General features: G+C 42.8%; 1 protein-coding gene across 1 annotated transcript in view; it reads left to right on the forward strand.

Annotated features, from left to right (window-relative positions):
* The window catches only part of BRINP2 (BMP/retinoic acid inducible neural specific 2), a 79,254-nt gene that overhangs the window by 49,146 nt on the left and 7,067 nt on the right, over nt 1–23,041 (forward strand). The window contains exons 2-5 of the mRNA XM_007937609.1: nt 670–860; nt 1,922–2,130; nt 15,764–15,869; nt 18,444–18,680. Coding sequence (XP_007935800.1) covers nt 670–860; nt 1,922–2,130; nt 15,764–15,869; nt 18,444–18,680 — 743 coding nt within the window. The remainder of the gene's footprint in view (nt 1–669; nt 861–1,921; nt 2,131–15,763; nt 15,870–18,443; nt 18,681–23,041) is intronic.

The raw sequence follows: 23,041 nt of genomic DNA on the forward strand, positions 1-23,041 counted from the left end.
AGGGGTCCAAGATTATCTTCTGTGTCTGTGTTAATTGGTTTCCCTTTTCTTTGTTGAAGAGGGTCTGTGCAGTCTTTCTGCCTAGTCCGCCATCTTGCCGGAACTCATATGGCCGTGTTTTGTTCTTCTGTGCATAGTGTTTCTATGAGTTGGAAGCTTAGGACACCTAACAACAGCAACTACTACCTCCATGTGAATTGAATAATCAGCTACTCCACCATGAGGAAGGAGCCCTGGTGGCGTAGTGCCTAAGGCATTTGACTGCTAACCAGAAGGTTGGTGGTTCAATCCTACCAGGCGCTTTGTGGAAGGAAGATGGGGAAATCTATTTTGGTAAAGATTTACCGCCTCAGAAACCTAGTGAGGGTCACTATGACTCAGAATCAATACAATGGCAGTGAGTTTGGTATTTTGGTTTGGTTCTCCCATAAGAAAGCTGGATGGGAGTATGCTCTGATGGAGGTCAGCTGACATAGGGCTATCTCAAAGCCTGGGAATGAGAAGGCAGGTGAAAGGCCAAAGGACCTCATTCAAGTACTGGGTGCCTCCTTCTGGGCTGAGAAGAGAAGAGGGGGTGCAAGTTTAGGAAGAGAAGTACCTACTTCAGATTTTATGCCTCTTTTTCTGAAATACACTGAGCTTTTTCTTATCCCTTGGCTTTTCCTCCAGGGAGTTTGCCCGCTGGAAAGTAAACAGCTTGGCTCTGGAAAGGAAAGATTTTTTCAGTTTGCCATTGCCTCTTGCACCAGAGTTTATCCGGAACATCCGCCTCCTTGGAAGGAGACCCAACTTACAACAGGTTACTGAAAACCTCATCAAAAAGTACGGCACTCATTTCTTACTTTCTGCCACTCTTGGAGGTAAGCAATATCATGACCCCACAATAATTGTTTTCCAGGGCATTTAAAATAGCTTTAAGACCCATTGAGGATAGGTTCCTGGGCCTTTTGTTTTTCTAGGTCTATTGTTGCATGCAAATTATTTCTTTCCAGTATGTATCTGAGAACAATTTAGTCTCCTGACTTCCAAATTTACTCCAGAATATGGCTATTGCTTGTAAGCATCCTGCTAAGGAAAGGTGGGGTTTAAGGAGGTTGGAGATGAACATGAGTCTACTAAGGACATGCCAGCAGGGGGTGCTCCCAGTTTTCCTTTGACTGAGCCATCTAACCCTGAGGTGTTTCCACGTCCTAAATTTTCTGACTGTGATTGTCAGACCCATAGGCAAAGAAGTAGATGCTACTGAGTCCCTAACCCCTGCTTCCTCTGTATAAGGATTGATAACCAGCCAAAACATATGTGTTCATAACTCTGGGCTGAATGGGGATGGGGTTGAGGGTGGGGATAGTGCAACAGGTGGTCAAGACCCAGGGCAGAATCAAAAGCTCTGAAGAGGTGGAGTCCTCTCTACCCTGGGAAGAAGAAAGCAGGATTTACTATAACATTTAACTCTCTGTCTGATGGACAAAAAGCTGCTGCCAGCATGTGGTAGGGCTTGAGTGTTTGATGGGGAGGAGGGGGGACTGAGCTTCAAGGCTTTTGTCCTTTCTGAGAGAGCAGAAATATCCATGGTGACTTCTCATAAACAACTTAAGAGAGAGAATTCTGTCTCCCTGATGGAGGTAGACTGCCTGAGACAGAGATCAATAGAGGATGTTAAATGGATAAGCTGGGGGGGCTGGATGAGCTTTAGCAGACTTAAAGAACTAAGGAAGAGAAGGAGGGCCTCTCAGGCAGTGAGACCTGTTACTCTGTGGCTCAATCTGATGAAATTGTTCTAAAGATGGTAAGAGATAGGGGAAGAGGGTGACAGTCAGGGCAGTGGGCTCCCTCTTAGTTTGGGCTATCCTGATCAAAGGTTTCATGTTCTTACTGGTAGGGGATTAGAAGGCCCCACATGAATCCATGTTGTTTGCTATAGGAGAAGAGTCCCTGACAATTTTTGTGGATAAACGGAAGCTGAGTCGAAAGACAGAGACAGGAGGAAGTACCCCTGTGGCCCTGGGCAGTGGGAACAGCTCTGCCGTGTCCCTGGAAACCCTGCACCAGCTGGCAGCCTCCTACTTCATTGACAGAGAGAGCACACTGCGACGGCTGCACCATATCCAGATAGCCACAGGGGCCATCAAGGTAATGGCCTGTGAGGGACTGGTGGGGCAGGAGTGGGGAGGATCAGACAAAGAAAAACAATAGGGGAGGTCAGAGCCTTAACCACCTCCAAGTCAACCAGACCTGCCTCATCTAAGAAGGAAGGACATTTTCTGATGGAAGGTACAACGAGCCATTAAACATGGTCTGGATCTTTCATTCTACAGCAAATATTCATGTAGCGTCTGCATCTATTTATGTAAATGCTAGTCTATTCTTGTAGCATGTGCAGGCTCCAAGCAAGGGACTGTAATGAAAAAGACAAGGTCACTACTCTCCTAGAAGATACATTCTGGAGGAAAATGAAGAGAATAAACATATATTCTCATAGTTGGATATAAACACTAGGAAAAAAAAGTGAAGTAATTTCAAATAATGATAAAAATAAAAAAAGAAAGTCATAAAGTACAGACTTCCTTGGGTGAAAGGAGGGAGCAGCTAATATTAGCTATATTGGACAAGGGAAAGCAGTCTAGAGTTTTGACTTTGACATTGAGATCTGAATGATAAGAAGCCAGCTGTGTGTAGATCTAAGAGAATAGGGTTTAGGCAGAGGGAACAGTAAATGGCTAAGGCCCTGAGGTAGAAACCAACTTGATATCTTTGTGGTATATAGAGAAGACTGGTATGACACCAGCATGAGATGAAGTTGAGAAGTAGTCTAGACTAGATTACATGTCCGTGATAGGAAATGCTTATATAATTCAAAGTGCAATGGAAACCATTAGAGAATTTTAAGCAGGGAGTGATATGATCTTATGTATGTTTGACAAAGATCAATAGTACTTGTCATTATAATAACTATAACCTCCATCCTATTTTCTTTACTTACATCAAGAAAATTTTTAGGAAAGTCATATTGTTTTAGGAAAGAGAAGACTAGTGAAAGAAAACTTGGGAAGACTGATTATAGTTTAAGGATAAAATTGGGGTGGTGAGTAGAGGTAAATTTTGTCTTATATCCTGCTTTTAATCTATCTGAAATTCACAAGGAATTATTTTCATTCAATAAGTATTTATTGAGCACCTGTTATGTGGCAGATACTGTTCTGGGTTTTGGGAATACATAAATGAACAAAACAAAGCCCTTTCCCTCATGAAGCTTAACTTTCAGTGGCAGAGACATAGATAAATATGTAATGTGAGGTAGAGTTTAATGGTACGAAAAAATAAAGGCAAGTAAGGGGACAGAAAGTGATGGGGAGATGGTACTTTAGAGAAAGCCTATCTGAAGAGATGTCATTTAAGCAGACTGATGAACTGAGGGAATGAACACATGGATATCTTGATTGAGGGCATTCTAGGCAGAAGGAACAGCAAGTACAGTCACCCTAAGGTGGGAGTGTGCTTGGTATGTTTCAGGAACACCAAGGAAGGCAGTGTAGCTGGAGTAAAGCTAAAAAGGGGTGGAGGATCAAGTGGGAGAAGAGTCAAATTAGGAGCCAAATCATGAAGGGTCTCACTGGGTAAATAGGAGGGAGAAAAGGGAGATCCTGTAGACCAATACAGTGGCAATTTTAGTGATCAAGGTGAGAAATAATGGTGGCTTGGGCAAAGGTAGTGGTGTAGAGTTAGGGAGAAATTAGTAGATTCAGAATACATTTTGACAGTAGAATCTATAGTATTAGCTAATAGACTATGAGAAAGAAGGCACAAATAAATACCAGATTTTTGGCAAGAACAACCAGATGAACAGTGGTTCCATTTACTGAGAAGGATAACACTTGGGAAGAGGTATAAATTTGAAGCAAATAAATCAAGAGTTTAGTTTGTTGTTGGTAGGTGCTGTCGAGTAAGTTCCAACTTGTTAGGTGCCATCCAGCTGAGGCATGTTGAATCTGACACCCATATTACACATCCAAACAGAGAGATCTACCAGCCAGTTGGATATAACCACTAGGATTTCAAGAGAAAGGTCATGACTGGAGACACATATTTGGCATACAAATATACATGTGTGGTTGGTGCTAGAAACTGTGGGAAAGGATGAAATGAGACTCCCCCTCCCCAACCCCAGGGAGTGATTGTAGTTAGAAAAGCAGCCCTAGGGTTAAGTTGTGAGGTACCCCAATATTCAGAAATTAGGAATCAGAGGAGGATCCAAAAAAGGAAGATGAGACAGAGCAGAGAGATGAAGAAAACCGGACTAAGTGGGGTCACTAAAGTCAATGGAAGAAAGTGTTTCACAAAAGAAAGAGTAAGCAACTGTGTTAAATGCTGTTGAGAGGTCACTAAGGTTAAGATTCAGAATTGACCTTCAAGCTGGCAACCAGGAGATAACTGGTAACCTGGATGAGAGTAATTTCAGTTGTGTGGAGAGTGTGAAAAAATAACTGGAGAAGATTCAAAGGAGAAAGGAAAGTGGGGAATCAGACATGACAAGAGACCACTCTGTAGAGTTTTCCTATAAAGACAAACAGAAAAATGGGCAACAGCTGGAGAGTTATGAGAAGGATGTGTTTTTGTTTTTAAGATGAGAGATAATCCAGGATATTGCATGTTGACTGAAATGATTCAGTAGGATGGTAAAAACTGATGGTGAACAAGAGACAGGGGATAAGTGCAGAACAAAATCTTTGAGTAGGTGTTGTTGTTGTTGCGTGCCGTCGAGTCGAACCCGACTCATAGCGACCCCTCCTTGTGTTTCCAAGGTGGTATCACTATGGAAGTAGATTGCCTCATCTTCCTTCCGTTGAGTAGGTGAGAAGAGTTGATAGTCTATGCATTAGTAGAAGGGCTGGTCATATGTAGGACTATGAACACTTCATCCTTTATAACAATATGGAGTATACACAGGTAGGATGGTAGATGTGGTGGTAGGAGGAAAACTATGTTCTCTTCTTACTGTTTCTATTTCCTTAATGAAACAAGAAGCAACAACCTTAAAAGCAAGGAAGAAGAGAGAAAATGTATGAAATGGTGTTTTCAGAGGAAGAATGTCAATTGACTAGCTATATGTAGTGGATTGCTGGGCAGCACTGAGGACTCACTTCATACCTGTGGTCATAATTATAACATGAGGCCAGCCTAGTTATGTTTTATCAGCTACATTTAGCAGTTCCTGTACAGACAGTCATGGAATAAATGAAGAGTTAGGTTTAACCAGGATGTGTGTGTGTGTGTGTGTACACACGCAGGATGAAAGAAAAAGGAGGCAGAGGAATGATGATAGTGATGACCAATGAATCTAAGTTGGACAAGAAGGAAAATGAGGCCATTAACAGCTGATAAAAGTAAAAAATTAATCAGGTCAAAAGATCAGAAGTCTAAGTAAGTTTGATGACTTGTCAGAGGTAAGGGTCTAGAAAAAGTTGGAGAGTGCAGTGCTTAAAATTGAGATTATAGAGGAAGGGCAGTTACCATTAATATCAAGTTCTGGGGCATGGGTGGCTAAGATAGGGGTGGAGCACAGGTGAAGAGGTGAGGTGAGGAGGTCAGGGAACTGAGAGGCCAGGGGTATTGAAGGATTTTCTATACAGATGCAAGGTCAACCTGAATGATATAGGTGTAGTAGTGGTAAGAAAGACAGTAAGCCTAATATTCAAAATCCTCAATGAATAGGGGGGAGTAGCAAGAAAAATAGACTGTGACAAGACAGTGTGATAGTATACTGACAGAATATTCTTCCAAGAGCTAAAGGTGGCTAAGGAAGAGGGAGAAACAGTGGTCAGGATGTCACTCACAATGAAGAGCATGGAGGACGCACCTCACTTCCACACCTAGGCATTTGAGGTATGGGAAAGAAGACAGCACTGCCAGAGAAGACTGCAGGGGAAGCTGTGTCCTCAGGGTGAAGCAGACTCTTTTTTTTTTTTTTTTTAATTAGGATTTGGGTGAAGATTTACAGAGTAAATTCACTTTTCATACAGCAGTTCACATATACTTTGTCTCATGTCATTGACCAAAATTTACAATGCAGCAGCTCCCCTCCCACTTCCTCCCCATAGTTACCTCCTCCCAGTGTCCATCCCTTCATACTCTTCTGCACCCTGAGCTATCTCCCTGTGCATAAGCAGCCCTTCCTTCTCCCATGATTGTTCTCTCCAGGGCTGTGTCTACTTGAGGTAAATGTTTAACTCACATGCCTGTACTTTGTTTGGCTGGAAACCACAGTTGTGGGTTCAATTCCAGACCTGAAGGGCAACTAGGGGCCATAGTCTCAGTGGTTACACCAGGCTCCATTGGACCAGCAAACCTGGTCCCCACCTTCTTTTTTTTTTTTGCCTCCAAACGATTTTGAGTTTTGTACCACATTGTTCTCCCTCTTTATGCAGGATCTCCTACATCCCTTCCAAGTGGATGGCAGTGGTAGCTGGGCACCATCTAGTTCTTCTGGTCTCATAGTTATATAGGTTGCAGTTTGGATGGTGTACCAGTCACTAGGACTGATTGTTTCCATTAATTTTGGTTTTCTTCTTTCTTCTTGACGAGGAGAGACCTGTTGTTGCATCTAGATGGCAGCTTCCTAGCTTTTAAGGTCCCAGTCGCTACGCTACTCGCCAAAGTAGTAGGTGGAACAATGTTTTGTATAGTATGTTATGCCAATTGAGCTTGATGTCCCCCAGGGTGAAGCAGACTCTTAAGAAGAGATCGAGGTTATAAGGATTAGTGCTGAGGGCTAATCATAAGACCCTGAGAACACAATGAAAGTCAGTTAAAGAGATAGTCAGATTAGGAGATATGCAGTGCATTGAATAAGAGTCCAGGAGATAAGGGTGATTAGAGTTAATAGGGATGTAGGGCCCTGTGTGGTGTAAACGGTTAACACACTTAGGTGCTAATCAAGGTTGGCAATTTGAGACTGCCCAGAGGTACCTTAAAAGAAAAGCATGGCAATCAACTTCCAAAAAATCAACCATTAAGATCCCTAAAATCAGTAAAGTTCTACAGTGATATACACGGTTGCCATGGGTTGAAATCTACTCAATGGCAACTGGTAAGGCACATTTGGGGACTGGAATCTTACCCATAAATGAAACCTGTTGTTGTCAAGTTTATTTCAACTCATAGTAACCCTATAGGACATAGTAGAATCACCCCATATGGTTTCCAAGATTGTAATCTTCATAGAAGTAGACTGCCAAATCTTTCTCCCATGGAGTACCTGGTATGTTCAAATCACCAACTTTTTGGTTAGCAGCTGATAGCTTAAATGATGAAAGAGGGACTGTTGGTAGCTTGGGGAGGGTTTTTAATCAAAAGGACAGAACTCCGTGGAATGATTGCCTATCCCTTTTAGTCCAGTCATGGGCTCTGTCAAAGTTGAAGAGTTAGTCTTATCAGTAAATAAAAGATATGTATGGATCAACCTCAAAAGTCTTATTAATAGTCCACCCTATCCTTTGAGCCGACCAACTTTTCACTTTGTATTATCCTTTAATGGCCTCCTACCCCTTCTTACCTGATTTACATTCTTTGGTCCACCACTGTAAGCACTTCTGTGCATTTATCTTCAACTTACACTAGGCATCTCCTCTTCATACCCACTGCCATTCCCCTAATTCAAGACATCATCAGCTCTTACCCCATTTTCTTGCATTATCCTTTTAACCCATCTTCTTGTCTCCATCCTAAGCTCTTCTCCTTAATTCATTCTCTATGCTGTTATCATGAGTGCACATCATGGCATCATATTATCCCCCTGCTTAAAATCCTTCAAAAGCATCCAGCAGCACATGGAACAGGGCTTAAGCCATGGTACCATGGTGGCAGTGTAACACAATGTAATGAACACAGTCTGAGCTCTATCATTGCTTATGGTGTGTCTTTGAACAAGCTTTCAAACTTCTCTGAACCTCAGTTTGCTCATCCTAAAACTGTTGGACAATACTACCTTGAAGGATTGTGGTGAGGATTACGCATACACACACACACACACACATATATATACACACATATGCATACATATGTGTGTGTGTGTGTGTGTGTATATATATATATATATATATATATATATATATATATATCAACCATAGCACAATAGAAGCTTGAAAAGTAATAATTAGGCTTCTTAACACAGCTAAAGACAGTTGCTGATATATCCCACTGTATTTGTAGTCTTATCTTTCATCAGTTCTTTCCCATACTTCCCCATCTCCATTCTCTGCCTTCCATCCATGTCTTGTAGCTCAGTCATCCCTAACCACAAGTCTTCACTCAAATATGCCATGCTCTTGTATGTCCCTTTTCTGGCACCTGCTGTTTGCTTTTCCTGCAATGCTTGTCTGTTCACCTGAGTAGCTCTTCCTTGACCTTCTTTGCTCAACTCAAAAGGAACATCATCTGTGAAGCCTTTCCTGGGTCCCCAGGTAGATATATGTATTTCAAGTATATGCCTCTTTTAATAGAACTAATCATTTTCAACTATAATTTATAGCTAACATTATCTCAATATGAGATGGTGAAGTTGTTGTGTGAGAGACTGTGTCCTGTTCATCTTTGATTCCCAGTAGCCAGTACAGAGCTTGCCACATTATGTGTAATTAGAAAGAGTTTGTTGAATGTATGAATAAATAAATAAATCACTGAACATGGCATTTTCCAGATAGGTTATAGGCTCTTCTACTCAATAGGTGTGAAAGTGCATGTGTTAAACATGTTTAGTTGCAACAATTAGAAATTCACTCAAGGTAGTTTGAGTATTTAAAAAAACCAAGCTCACTGTCATTGAGTTTTTTCTGACTCCTAGCGACCTCTCCTTTGTTTTCCGAGGCAATATCACTACAGAAGTAGATTGTCCAATCTTCCTTCCAAGGAGTCGCTGGTGGGTTTGAACCATCAGCCTTCTGGTTAGCAGTCAAATGGCTTAGGCACTATGCCACCAGGGCTCCCAGTTTGAGAATAAAGATGGTTTATTAAAAGGACACTGATGAAGAATTTCATAGCTTTACAAGGAGAAGATACTAAATCCAATTCAGACACATGGGACTTAGGAAAGTCATGTTCTCATGTTACTCCTGCTATTTGTTGTATGAACATATCTGCTTTTTTATCTGCATCTGCTTCATCTTCCTCCTCTTGTCAGACTTATTTTCTCCCTTTATTCCAGCCTTTTCTGTACCCAAGTAACTTCAGGTTGCATGTAGCTTTGCCATCCCATGGAGCTGACTCTGGCCTTGACAGCACAAAATCTTCCCATTTAATCTCATAGCAAGTACTACCAGGGCACTCTCTTGTTCATTGTATCCTCAGTTCCTGGCACATAATGTTGTTGTTGTTATGTGCCATCGAGTCAGACCCGACTCATAGAGACCCCTCCTTGGGTTTCCAAGGCAGTATGATGCTTGATAATTATTAATTAATTTTGTAAGTGTCCATGATCAGCCTTTCTTGTTCTCTCAGTATCACAATTATAAAGTCCCTTGAGGGGGGGAAAAAAATCTATGTCGGTGTCCACCCTTAGTCCAATACAAGGAATGAGGGCTGCAGAGTTTCAAACATGGCTGCCTGGACACACCCTTTCAGGAAGTTTATGGGTAGTGGAGTGAGGGGTGGCACCCTAAACCGTATCTATTGTAATGCCTATGGGTGCACTTTCCAGAATTATGGCCACTTTCCATCTCCTCAGAATTCCTCCAATCACACATTGAATGTGAGATGGCTGTTGGGTTTCCACTGGGATGATTGACCTGGAATTTTCTCTGTCTAGAGGAACAACGGGCTTTCCTTATGGGATGTAATTCAAAGAACCATTAGAAAACAAGGATCATTTAATGCTTTCCCCCTTTTACCACTCCCTCGGTCTTCCATCTCTACATCACTTACTGAAGTCTGGAGACCTGATGTCACCTGTCCAAGGACACACTTGTAGACTAAGATCCCAAGGATGTGATTGTATCCTATCTCATAGCTCTGCTCACTTTGCAGGGCTGATCTGTCCATTTTGTCCTGGTCATAAAGGTGTTCCATGGAAAACCATCTTTTTGCTCTAAAGCACTTACATTCACAGATCGGTGCAGCAAGAGCCAAACAGCTGGATGCACTCTGCAGCGCATCCTTACTAACTAGCACTCTTTTCTTGATGCTTCAACACCTGTCACCTACTTCACTCTACTGAACATTCCTTTGCAGTAGCTGAGCCAGTTTCCACCAAGTCATTACACTGGTTGGAGTAGGGGTAAGGGGAATTCTGCTCACCTGTCTGCCCTATTGTTGTTGTTATGTGCCGTCAAGTTGGACCCGACTCGTAGCGATCCCTCCTTGGGTTTCCTAGGCAGTATCACTACAGAAGTAGATTGCCCCATCTTTCTTCCGAGGAGTGGCTGGTGGGTTCAAACTGCCAACCTTCTGGTTAGAAGTCAAGTGCCTTAGCCACTATGCTACCAGAGCTTCTTGTTTCTGCCCTAGTAAAGGAAAAATCCTTGAGTATATCTGCCTGTTTCTTGTTTCTCTAAGCAAATATGCAGTTATTTTTTACCCTCTCTTAGCAATTTCTTTATACAAACATGGAGACAAAGTTACCCTGTTCCCTTTTATTTATCCAATATGTTCCTCTAACACCTCACTGTACATCTCCTCTGTTGTAATGCTCACCCTGATCAGCACCTCTATCACGAGACTTGTCACATTATATTGCAGCTGTTTACATGTCTATCTGTGCCCTCCACACACAATAACTGTAGATCCTAGAGCAGCTGGGACTCTATAGTACCCCTGCAATTTCAGGTCCCTTCACAGTACCCGGCATGTGTGGAGCTGCTCAAGAAAATGCTTGATAGGTAAAGACAGGCTGCCTGGTTTAGTGGGAAACAAACTTACTCAAGTGAGAAGACTTGAGATTGAGTCTCAGTTTTATGCTTTCTGGTTCTAGGACAAAGGACTCCTGGTAGTGCAGTGTTTAAGCTGAAAGATCAGCAGTTCAAACCCACCAGCAACTCCACAGGAGAAAAGACCTGGTGATCTCCAGTGAAGATTTCAGGATAGGTAACTCTATGGAGAAGTTCTACTCTGTCCTATAGGATTGCTATGAGTTGGAATAGACTTGACAGCGACGAGTTTGTTTTGTTTCAGTTCTATGTCTGAGAAGTTACTGAACTCCATGGAGTTACCAACTATTTGAGTCATCTGTATTTAGGGCTTGCATTTGACTGTAATGGCTGTACTAGTGATTAAAATCCTGAAACAGTTCTACACCAGCTGGCCAATACTTCCATCCCAATCTCCTGAGAGTTATTCTAACCACCTTTATTCCTCCCCTGTGACTCCCAGATTTCTCCTTGATATTAACCAAAGGATTTTGTACCTCAGAGGCTTCAAGGTCTTTGCTTAGGCACCATGGCTGGCATCTTCTCTGATAGTCAATATACTTCTGTTCTATTAGTTGTTAAACATTGTGAATATCATACCCGACTCTACTACTGGGTTGGAGTGAGACCATATGACATTGTTGTAATTGTTAGTTGCCAAGTTAGCTCCTGAATCATGGTGATCTCATGCACAATAGGATCTGGCCTTTGTGATCCATAGGGTTTTCATTGGCTGATTTTTGGAAGTAGATAGGCAGCCTTTTCCTTCTAGTCCATCTTAGTCTGGAAGCTCTGCTCAAGCCTGTTCAGCATCATAGCAACACAGAAGTCCCCACTGACTGGTCGGTCGTGGGTGTGTATAAGGTGCATTGGCCAGGAATTGAACCCAGGGCTTCTGCATGGAAGGTGAGAATTTTACCACTGAACCACCACTGCCCCTCTCCGCATATGATATAGTCCACATGAAAACACTCTGCAAGCTGTAAAGGGCTGTATAATTATGTCATGTCCATAATTCTCTGGAAAGGATCACCGGCCTAAGGAAGGGAAAGGGGGCTCCTCCTTAGTTGTAGTTCACTCTCTGTTTAATCAGAACCTGAGTAAGGACAAGGTGGGCAGGATTTGCAAGCTTATCAGCTAACTGAGGAAGATGTACACCAAAGCTCAGGTGGGCCCCAGAACAACAAAACATAGCATTTCTCAGAAAGCATCTTTAAAAACAACTTGTCCAGATTCTTCACTGCTGCAGCCTGGGACCCAGTTTGCAGCCCTTTTATGTGTAGGTGCCATCCCTGCCCAGCCCTATGGTTCACAATTGTTGTTGTTGTTGTTATGTGCCATTGAGTCATATCCGACTCCTCCTTGGGTTTCTGAGGCGGTATCTTTATGGAAGTAGATTGCCCAACCGTCCTTCCCGAGAAGTGGCTGGTGGCCTTGAATTGCCAGCGTTCTGGTTAGCAGTCAAGTGCCTTAGGCTTTACGCTACCAGAGCTCCCCAGCTCACAATTAGAAGCCCATTTTCCTGTGCTCTTAGCTTTGCAGGTGTCCCTCCAGATAGGAAGAGAGCAGTGGGGAAGTGAAGGGCAGAAAAAGGCGAGCAGGTTCTCTGGAATGAGGATTTGTAGGTCTGGTATTTATGGAAAATTGGATGTGCTAATGAACCCAAGATCCATCACTGCTTTCTGAAGGCAAGACACTCTCTGTCAACAGACCAATTAGCACACAATTATTTTCTCTTTCTGAAAGCTTATCTGAGGTGCTCTTTAAACATGTGTGTGCCTGAGTGAACTGCACTTTCCTTTACCTCTGTGGGCCCTTTTCATCTGGAAAAGGAGCTTTATGCTTCTTCTTCAGAGAAAAGCATGGGGCTCTCTCCACCAACCCTCCAGAGGCTCTAGGTTTTTCATCTCTTGGGGGTCTCAAGGCATCCTGCTGACTTAAGCCATGGGGAACTTATCTATCCCCCTGTCTCCTTTCTACCTGTTTATTTCTCCAGGCAGGACAGAGATGAGCTCAGAGCAGAACAGCAATGAAAAGAGTTGTGGCTTTGGGAGGGACCCAGTGAAACATGAGTGGACTTTCCTCATATATAGAGATTGGACTTCAGATTCTTCCCCTAATGGGAAATGAACATGGGGATTTGTCTCTTCCTCATTCTCATCCTTGTGCCACAGTTAGCAAAGTGAAGCTTCTTACATCTTTTCAATGACTTACTGATTGAGCTCTGGTGGGGTAGTGCCTAAGAGATTTGACTGTTAACCAGAAGGCTGGCAGTTCAAACCTAGCAGTCACTCCTCAGAAGGAAGGTTGAGCAATCTACTTCCTTAGTGATACCACCTCGGAAACCCAAGGAGGGATCGCTAGGAGTCAGATCTGACTCAATGGCAGTGTGTTTTACTGATTGATTTTTCTCTGGTAAAATTGATATTTGAAAAAAGCAGAGCAAAGGTTAAAAAAAGAAGAAGAAGAAGAATCAAATCCAGCCCTAGAGTGCTGACCAAGATGGTGGGCAAGCAGATTGTTGGTAGGCAGGGGTGGGGTGGAGTTAAGGGAAAGGAGAGGAAAGGTCCTCCTGTGGCTGTTTTGCTCGCCATGTTATTGGTAGCAATTAGCACAAACTGGCATAGGTAGGTCACGCAGTGAATGAGAATATGTTTGAGTAATATAGTTTTGGTTTGGGGGGCAGTGCACGAAGATGAATAAATTATGTACTGCTTTCTCCAGGATGTTATAATCTGTGGGGGTGGGAGGGTCACAATCAACTAACGCACATCCAAACTGAGGCAGCAACAGTGTGTTGTAATGAGCTGCGAGAACAGTGCATCTTCAAACAAAGGGAAAACCAGGGTGAAGGAGCAGAGGAGTCCCCATCTGAGTTAGACATTCAGGATAAGTAGGGAGAAGACAGGGAGAGAAGGAAAGGAAGGTACTCAATGGAGAAGGGGCAGCATGATCTACAAAAGGCAGGCTAAGAAGTGCATATTGTCTGTGTCTAGCAACCTGGTGGTTACTATGGTGGATACTGAAGTAAGTGACATCCTCAAGGGGATGTTAGCATAATAATAATAAAAAATACCTACCATATTAAAAAATACACATGGAAGAGAGGAATCAAGTGAGAGATGGTGGGATACTGACTAAAAAATTTAGTGGTGAGAGAGATTGGAGAGATTCTGGTAGCTTAGAGCAGTCCTAGAAGGTTTCCTGCAGGAGGTAAGTTGTAGATTGGTCTTGGAGAATGAGTAGGGGTGGGAGGAGCGGGGTTGGTAATTCCAGATCTAGGCCAATGGGTGGCAATAGACCCAGCCTGAATGAAGAATGAGACCAAAACCACAAGAGCAGCAACAACATCTCTACAGTTTAACAAGTTCTTCCCCCAAGATCATCCCGTTTAACCTTCACAGTAACTCTCTGAGACAAATTTCATTACAAACACTCTCCAGAGAAGGAAACCAAACTTCAGAGAGTTGCAGTGCCCAAGAACACAGAGCTCTTCAGTAGCAGAAGCAGGATTTTAACTTTAAAGTCCTCACATTCCAGTTCAATACCCTTTCTGACTCCTGAAAGGACAAGCCAAAAGACTGCAGAAATTATGTGGAGAACCCAGACATGCATCAAATACTCACAGAGAAGGATGCAAAACTGCAACGTGAATGGCTCTGCAAAGCAGCAGTGACTGGAGATAGGAGAGGAGGTTGGAGATGTCAGAGTGTACTTCTGTGAAAAACTCAAGAAAGTAAGACTTCAAACCAGTTCATTCAGGCTTGACCCCTGCTTAGAATCTTCCTTTCCACCCCAGATATACTGAATCAGAATCTACATATTAATAAGATCCCCAGGTGATTCCTATGTATAAATAATCTATAAGTATTACCTGGGGTATTCTATGAGAAAAAAGGAATTACCTGGGGGATCCTGTTAAAATGTAGATTCTGATTCAATATATCTGGGGTAGAAATGCAAATTCTCAGCAGGGGGTTGAACCAGAATGAACCAGTTTGAAGCCCTTCAAGAAAAGCACTCTATGAATGCTTGATGAATTGTATGTAATTGAACAGTGGCTGCTCAATAAACACTGGTTGATTGGTTGAATGATTGTTGACAAAGTCTTCAGAGATCCCGAGAAGAAAGGGCCTCCAATCCCCATCATTCTTGTTACGTAATTATTTTAGTGCATTTTAAGCTCCTCATTTTTCATCTTATACTAGAAACATAAGGGTAAAATGGATGGGCTGACTTTATAATATTTTAAAATGACACGATGGTGTTTTGGAATATTACATGGTGATAAGAGTTTATGTATATTTAATATACTTATTAAAATATGCAGAAAGCCCATGGCTGATTTTCTGTAAGGACGTCTCAGTGCTGAGGTGTGACTTAAATGTTTAATACTAGTAATAACACTCATAACTTATATTTCTCTAGTGCTTTTTTGCCTTCAGGATCCCAAAAGCCCATGAGCACCACATCAAGTGGATGCAGCTGGGCTTGCTAGCAGGCCAGCAGGGCCCACATCTGCCCTGTCTTCCTCCAGGGGAGGGGAAGGGGTGACTCCAGTTTAAAGATCTCACTCCTTCTCTGATTTCCTCTGCCTACATTTATTTAATTTTCTTTTCCCAGTCACAACTTCCCTTTGGCTCCCTCTGAAAGGCAGACACTTGGGGACAATTGCTGCTGTCAGCTACACATCATTAATACTTCTTGTCTCAGAATATGGAAGAAAAGTGACCAAATGCTTATGGGGTAGGGAGAAGTATGTGCCATTCCTTTGGACATAGAGCTTAACACTAGATGAATTGAGCAGTGAAGTCCAAAGGGGAAGTCTCCACTTGTCATCCAGATTCATGCTCTACTCTTTCTTTCTTTAGGTCACAGAGACAAGGACTGGTCCTCTGGGCTGCAGCAACTATGATAATCTGGACTCAGTCAGCTCTGTTCTGGTTCAGAGTCCAGAGAACAAAGTACAGTTACTAGGTAAGCAGCAGCTTGATAGTTTTCATGCCTTTCACAGTTGGTGAAAACTAGGATTACTTAAGGGCAGGAAAATGTCCTTACTGCCAAACCTTTCTTAACACAAGAACTGCCATGACTTTTGGACCTGGTAACAACTTTTCATTATTCTTGTGAGAAAACTTCAGATAAGTTTTGACCTACACCCAAAACCCTTGCTTATCTATTTGATATCTAACTATGATGTTCCACCTCATATTCCTTCCTAAGGCCCTCTGGCACCATCCCAAGCATATTTATCCTTGATGATCTCCTTTGTTGCCCAATAAATGCTCTACTTTACCCGTAATGATGAATAACTTGCCTTTGCAGAATGGTTATGTGGCTACCATCTCTAACTCAACTAAGAGTTAAGTAGCTTCTGGGACTATTGGCTACTGTAATCACAGCCTGGTCTCTGTTTTCTGTTGGTAGTCTGGGATCTTCCATGGAAGATCAGAAGAAGAGTTTGCAAGAAATGGTAGCCTGGACTGGAGGTGGTGTTGTTGTTATGTGCTGTGGAGTCTGACCTGACTCATAGCGACCCCTCCAGAACAAACAAAATGGGGAATGAAAGGAAAGAGAATTACATCAGCTCTGGAGTGTAGGAGATAAGACAGGAGATAAGAGGAGGTATTCAGTTCCTGTTGTCTGTTCCCTTATGGCATCCTGGGGCCAAGGATATACATATTGTTCACACAGAACTCTTTGGCATTGGGAAAAGTTCATTTCACTTAAGGCCTAACTGCATTGGACTCTGGTTAAGATATTATTGTCCTGGCATTATAAAATCACCTCACACAGAATCTATGATTACACATTGCAGTCAATCTGAGCCAGATGCAACCCACCAGTGCCTCAGAAATCAAGGCCTATATGATAAAGAGGAGTGAAAGACTTCTGTTTTTTTTCAGTGCTACCTAATACAATTAGCATCCCTCTTCTCCTGTGTCCCTGGATGGGCTGGTTTTGCGTCTGGAAATTAGCGATCAGTGAAGTCCAAAATGTCTAGTGGTTCATTTGGAATAGTTTATGCCATTTAATTTTATAGCCCATCACTCAAGCAGACATTGCTTGGGGCCTTTATTTTATAGCAGCGGAAAATGTTATGGTGAGGAGGAGGGAGTAGTGGGGGAGGTTAAAGGGAAGGATTTGGAGAGGGAGGAGAGTTGAAAGCAAGCATGTGGCAGGGTGTGTGGGGAAGACTACTCAATCACCATTGTGGGCACAATGTTAAGACAGGGAAATTTAGGAGCAGCTTCAGAATAGGAGGTAGATCTCAAACAAGCACAATGAATACCTACTGCTCCAGGAAATGTTTTGAGGTTTGCTGGGCTACATGCTTTGGGCTCTCTGATTCAAGACCAAGGACAAGGGCAAAGGTGTGAAAAACTGGCACACAGTTAAGGAAAGGGGAACACTTCATACCCAGAAGTCCTCATATCCCTCGTGCTCCTGCTACAGTGTCTCCTATATGCCTGCAAGTCTACCTTGAATGCAGCCCGGCTGCATCCTTAGTTCATCCCTTGGTAAACTTCCAATAGCTCCCCTATGTATGACTTGAAGCCAACCAGAAATATGTTGTGCTCTATGTGGCCAGAAAAAGGGTAAACTGATATCCACCACAGATAGGTGGAAAAACTGAAGCTTGAAGCAATTTAGTAGTTTATATCCAAGATCCAGGAAGCTAATTGGAAAGCAGAGCTGAGTCATTCATATCAAGACAGGCCTGACTGATTGTGGTGTGTCTACCACAGTCCTACTTCCCAGTCTCCTTAAGAGTTAAATCATATTGAGATGGGGCAACTAGTCCTAATTATAAAATATGACCTTATGGGGAAAGAACAAGGTCTGATACCAAGCTGACTTTACTGGCACTAGGACCCTGGGAAGACTTTATAGTCCCTGGACTTCTGTTACTTCATCTGTAAGAGCATCAGTATGACTCTGAGTGTTACTTGAGATCATATATGGAAAGTACTTGGCACCATACTTGGGCTCAATACCTTTCTCTCCTAACTAGCTCAGGCCCTTGCTCTTTGGGGATGGGTGGGAAGGCCAGGATGGTCAGCATTCAGTAACTTCCTAGGATGGCTACTGCTAATCCCAGTTAAACTGGAAAAAGGATGGCTATTGGAAGTAGAGCAAAAATCTCCCAGATAAACCATAAAGCCTTGGTTCCTCCCCACGAGAGCTGTATGCTTTGCTTTTATCTGAAACATCTTCCCTTTTCTATTCTAGAAATGCTGATGTGCAGCCAATAAACCTTTTCTTATGATATGCACGCTCTCAATTTGGCTGATATGAGGGGTTCGGCTAAGCCTTGGGCTTTGATGTTCCTCATCTACATTTCCAGATCCTCTCCCATCTGTCAGTGGGGCAGCTGTAACCCTCTTTCCCAACCAGCTCAGCAGGATCAGGCCCTGGGGTGACTGTTCTTGTGTCCAGGATGCACAAGTCAGCAGAACCCCAGCTGCAGCTTCTGCAGCCTTGGGTGTGGGAAACTGAGGCCTCACTGGTTCTGAGGCCCGGTGATTCTCCGACACTTCCCTTCCCCAGGCTTACAGGTGCTGCTGCCTGAGTACCTGCGTGAGCGTTTTGTGGCCGCGGCACTCAGCTACATCACGTGCAGCTCTGAGGGTGAGCTCATCTGCAAGGAGAATGACTGCTGGTGCAAGTGTGGCCCCACCTTCCCCGAGTGCAACTGTCCTGACGCCGACATCCAGGCCATGGAGGACGGCCTGCTGCATATCCAGGACTCTTGGGTCACTCATAACCGGCAGTTTGAGGAGTCAGGTGAGCAGCCAGCAAGCTCAGAATCCCATCCTGTCAGTGTGAGGTAGGTGCTGGATGCATGGCATGGCAAGAAGAAGGGGAATTCGGCCTGATCCTGGCTTTGCCGCTTACTGTCTCTGTCACCTCATGTGGGTTATGTCATCACCCCAAATCTCATTTTTCTTTTTTTCCATCCATATGTAAAAGAACATAGTACCTACCTGAGAGATGTGTTTTAAGGATTTAGTAAGTAAATATATTGGGTGCACAGGACTTGTCTATCTTGCTTGTTACTGAGTTCACAGCGCCCAAAACAGTGCCAGGCACAGAGTATGCACAGAGTATACTTGTTGAATTAATGGTGTACATAGAATTGTTCTAAGAGGCCCCCAGTATATGCTAGTTGTTGTTTGTTGCTGTTTATAACAGTATCAGTGAGTATCAATGTTGCTTTGAGACTTTACTCAGAGGATGTAGATTTTGCTGCCTTGCTCTGTTATCAAACAGTTTTCTGACCTTGGATTAGCTATGTATCTTCTCAATGCTTTGGTTTCCTTACTTGTTAAAGAGGGATAGTGATAATAATAGGTGAAAGAAAGGATCATATGGGATAATGTGGGTGAAATTAAAGTATAAAGAAATTATGGTCTATTCATAAATTGTAATAGCAGGAGCTTGTGTGTGTAGAGGTAGGCCATGGTAAGCCAGCCCCGAGACCAGCACTCGGTGGGAGCTTGTGTGTATGAGGGCAGGCTGTGGTAAGCCAGCCCTGGGAGCAGTGGAAGGCAGGTGTTTGCATCCCAGAGCCAGGCTGGGTAAGCAAATGGGTGTGTGTGGGGGGAGACCAGGAAATGAGCAGAGCAGTTTGAAACAGTTAAGGGAGACAAACTTGTCTGTCAGTTTGCCATACTATGGTGGCTTGAGTGTTGCTATGAGGCTGGAGGGTATACCACCAGTGTTTCAAATGCCAGCAGGGTTACCCATGGTGGAAAGATTTCAGTGGAGCTTCCAGACTAAGACAGACTCAGAAGAAGGAAGACACCATCCACTTCTCAAAGAATTGGCCAGTGAAAATCTTATGAATAGCAATGAAACTATCTGATATATTATTAGAAAACTTTATGAATAGGCCTGAAACATTTTGCAATATAGTGCCAGAAGATGAGCCCCTCAGGTCAGAAGACCCTCAAAATATGACTGGAGAAGAGCTGCCTCCTCAGAGTAGAGCTGACCTTAATGATGTGGATAAAGTAAAGTTTTTAAGACCTCCATTTGCTGATGTGGCACATCTCAAGATGAGAAGAAACAGCTGCAAACATCCATTAAGAATTGGGACATGGAATGTATAAAGTATGAATCTAGGAAGACTGGAAGTTGTCAAAAATGAAATGGAACACATACAGATCAATATCCTAGGCATTAGTGAGCTGAAATGGACTGGTTTTGGCCATTTTGAATCAGAGGATCTGGTTACCTAGTGCTGCTCTGACAGGAATACATCACAAATGGGACAGCTTTAAAAAACAGGACTTTATTCTTACAATTTGGAGGCTTTAAGTCCAAATTCAAAGTGCCAGGTGCCAGGGACTGGATGAAAGCTCCTCAACCTTGGGCTTTAACTCTGCCTTCTGCTCTTGGCCCACTGAAGCTAGGGGCTTTTCTTCACTCAGACAGCTGTTGGCTGCTGAGACTGAGAAGCCCAAGGTTGACAAGTAAAAGGTACAGTCCCAATGTAACCAAACCATGTGGCAGGCCATTAATTCAAGACCACTGAAAATCCCAAGGTTGGCAAACCATGGCAGACTGAACAATGACAAAGCTACATGCAGGGTTCAAGTGTGCCATAAGCTAGAGACTGTTCCCCAAGGCTTCTTCTTATATATGGGAAGCAGACCACATCACCAAGGTAACTACTCAGCTGCTCACAGTAGATTCCACCATGGAGTTGATTATCAGTCTCATCATGGGGAATACTACACCCAGCTGCCCAGCCATTCAACCAGGCCTAGCCAAGTTGACACACAGACTTAACTACCACAGACCATAGATCACATAGTAGATCACATGATCTACCATGCCAGGAAGGATGAATTGAAGAAGAATGGCATGGCATGGCATTCATCATCACAAAGAATGTATCAAGATCTATCCTGAAGTACAATGCTGTCAGTAAGAGGATAATAGCCATACACCTACCTGGAGGACCAGTTAATACTCACACAGCTCTCACTGCCATAGAGTTGGATCGGACTCATAATGACCCCTCCTTGGGTTTCTGAGGTGGTATCACTACAGAAGTAGATTGCCCAACCTTCCTTCCAAGAAGTGGCTGGTGGATATGAACTGCCAGCCTTCTGGTTAGCAGTCAAATGCCTTAGGCACTACACCACCAGACCTCCTCCAAACTCACTGCCATCAAGTCAGATCTGACTCATAGTGACCCCTCCTTGGGTTTCCGAGGTGATATCACTATGGGAGTAGATTGCCCAACCTTCCTTCTGAGGAGTCGCTGGTGGGTTTGAAACACCAGCCTTCTGGTTAGCCATCAAACTACTATTATTCAAATTTACACACAACCACCAAAGCCAAAGATGAGGAAATTGAAGATTTTTACCAACTTCTGCAGTCTGAAATTGACCAAACATGAAATCAAGATGTGTTAATTATCACTGGTGATTAGAATGCAAAAGTTGGAAACAAAGAAGAATCACCAGTAATCGGAAAATATGGCCTTGGTGACAGAAATGATGCTGGAGATCACATGATAGAATTTTGCAAGACCAATGACTTATTCATTGCAAATACCTTTTTTCAACAATGCAAATGGTGGCTATGCATGTGGACTTCACCAGAAGGAGTACACAGGAATCATATTGACTACATCTGTGGCAAGAGGCAATGGAGACATTCAATATCATCAAACAAAACAAGGCCAGGAGCTGATTGTGGAACTGACCATCAACTGCTCATATGCCAGTTTAAATTGAAGCTGAAGACAATAAACAATTCCATAAGAGTCAAAATATGACCTTGATTATATCCCTCCTGAATTTAGAGACCATCTAAAGAATAGATTTGATGCATTGAACACCAATTACTGAAAACCAGAGGAATTGTGGGATGATGACATCAAAAAAATCATCCATGAAGAAAGCAAAAGGTCATTGAAAAGACAGGAAGGAAGAAAAGACTAAAATGGATGTCAGAAGAGATGCTGAAACTTGTCCTTGAACAGAGAGTAGCTAAAGCAAATGGAAGAATTGACAAGATAAAAGAGCTGAACAGAAGATTTCCAAGAGCAGCTCCAGAAGACAAAGTCAATTATAATGAAATGTGCAAAGACCTGGAGTTAGAAAACCAAAAGGGAAGAACACGCTGGGCATTTCTCAGGCTGAAAGAACTGAGGAAAAATTTAAGCCTCAAATTGCAATATTGAAAGATTCCATGGGCAATATGTTGAATGATGCAGGAAACATCAAAAGAAGATGGGAGTCACTATACCAAAAATGATTGATGATCATCCATTTTAGGAGATGGCATATGATCAAGAAACTATTGTATTGACGGAAGAAGTCAAAGCTGCACTGAAGGAATTGGTGAAGAACAAGGCTCCAGGAATTAATGGAATACCCAATGAGATGTTTCAGCAAACAGATGCTGTGCTGGAGGCACTCACTCAGCTATGCCAGGAGATTTAGAAGACAGCTACCTGGCCAACTGCCTGGAAGAGATCCATATTTGTACCCATTCCAAAGAAAGGTGATCTCAGAGAATGTGGAAATTATCAAACAATGTCATTGATATCACATGCAAGTAAAATCTTACTGAAGATAATTTAAAAATGGTTGCAGCAGTATATTGAGAGAATTTCCAGAAATGTAAGCTGGATTCAGAAAGGGATGTGTAGCAAGGGATATCAGAGCTGATGTCAGATGGATCTTGGCTGACAGCAAAGAATACCAGAAAGATGTTTACTTGTGTTTTATTGACTATGCAAAGGTATTCAGTTGTGTGGATCATAACAAATTGTGAATAATATTGAGAAGAATGGGAATTTCAGAACACTTAATTGTACTTGTGAGGAACCTGTACATAGACCAGGAGGGTGTCATTAGAACAGGACAAGGGGATACTACACAGTTTAAAACCAGGAAAGGAGTGTGTCAGGGTTGTATCCTTTCATCATACTTATTGAATTTGTATGCTGAGCAAATAATCTGTTGAGCTGGACTATATGAAGAAGAACATGGCATCAGGATAGGAGGAAGGCTTATTAACAACCCGAGATACGCAGATGACACAGCTTTGCTTGGTGAAAGTGAGGATGACTTGGAACACTTACTGATGAAGATTAAAGACTACAGTCTGCAGTATGGATTATA

The sequence above is a fragment of the Orycteropus afer genome, unplaced genomic scaffold (genome assembly GCF_000298275.1).
Source record: "Orycteropus afer afer isolate SDZICR_OR568_19922 unplaced genomic scaffold, OryAfe1.0 scaffold00043, whole genome shotgun sequence".
NCBI lineage: Eukaryota > Metazoa > Chordata > Mammalia > Tubulidentata > Orycteropodidae > Orycteropus > Orycteropus afer.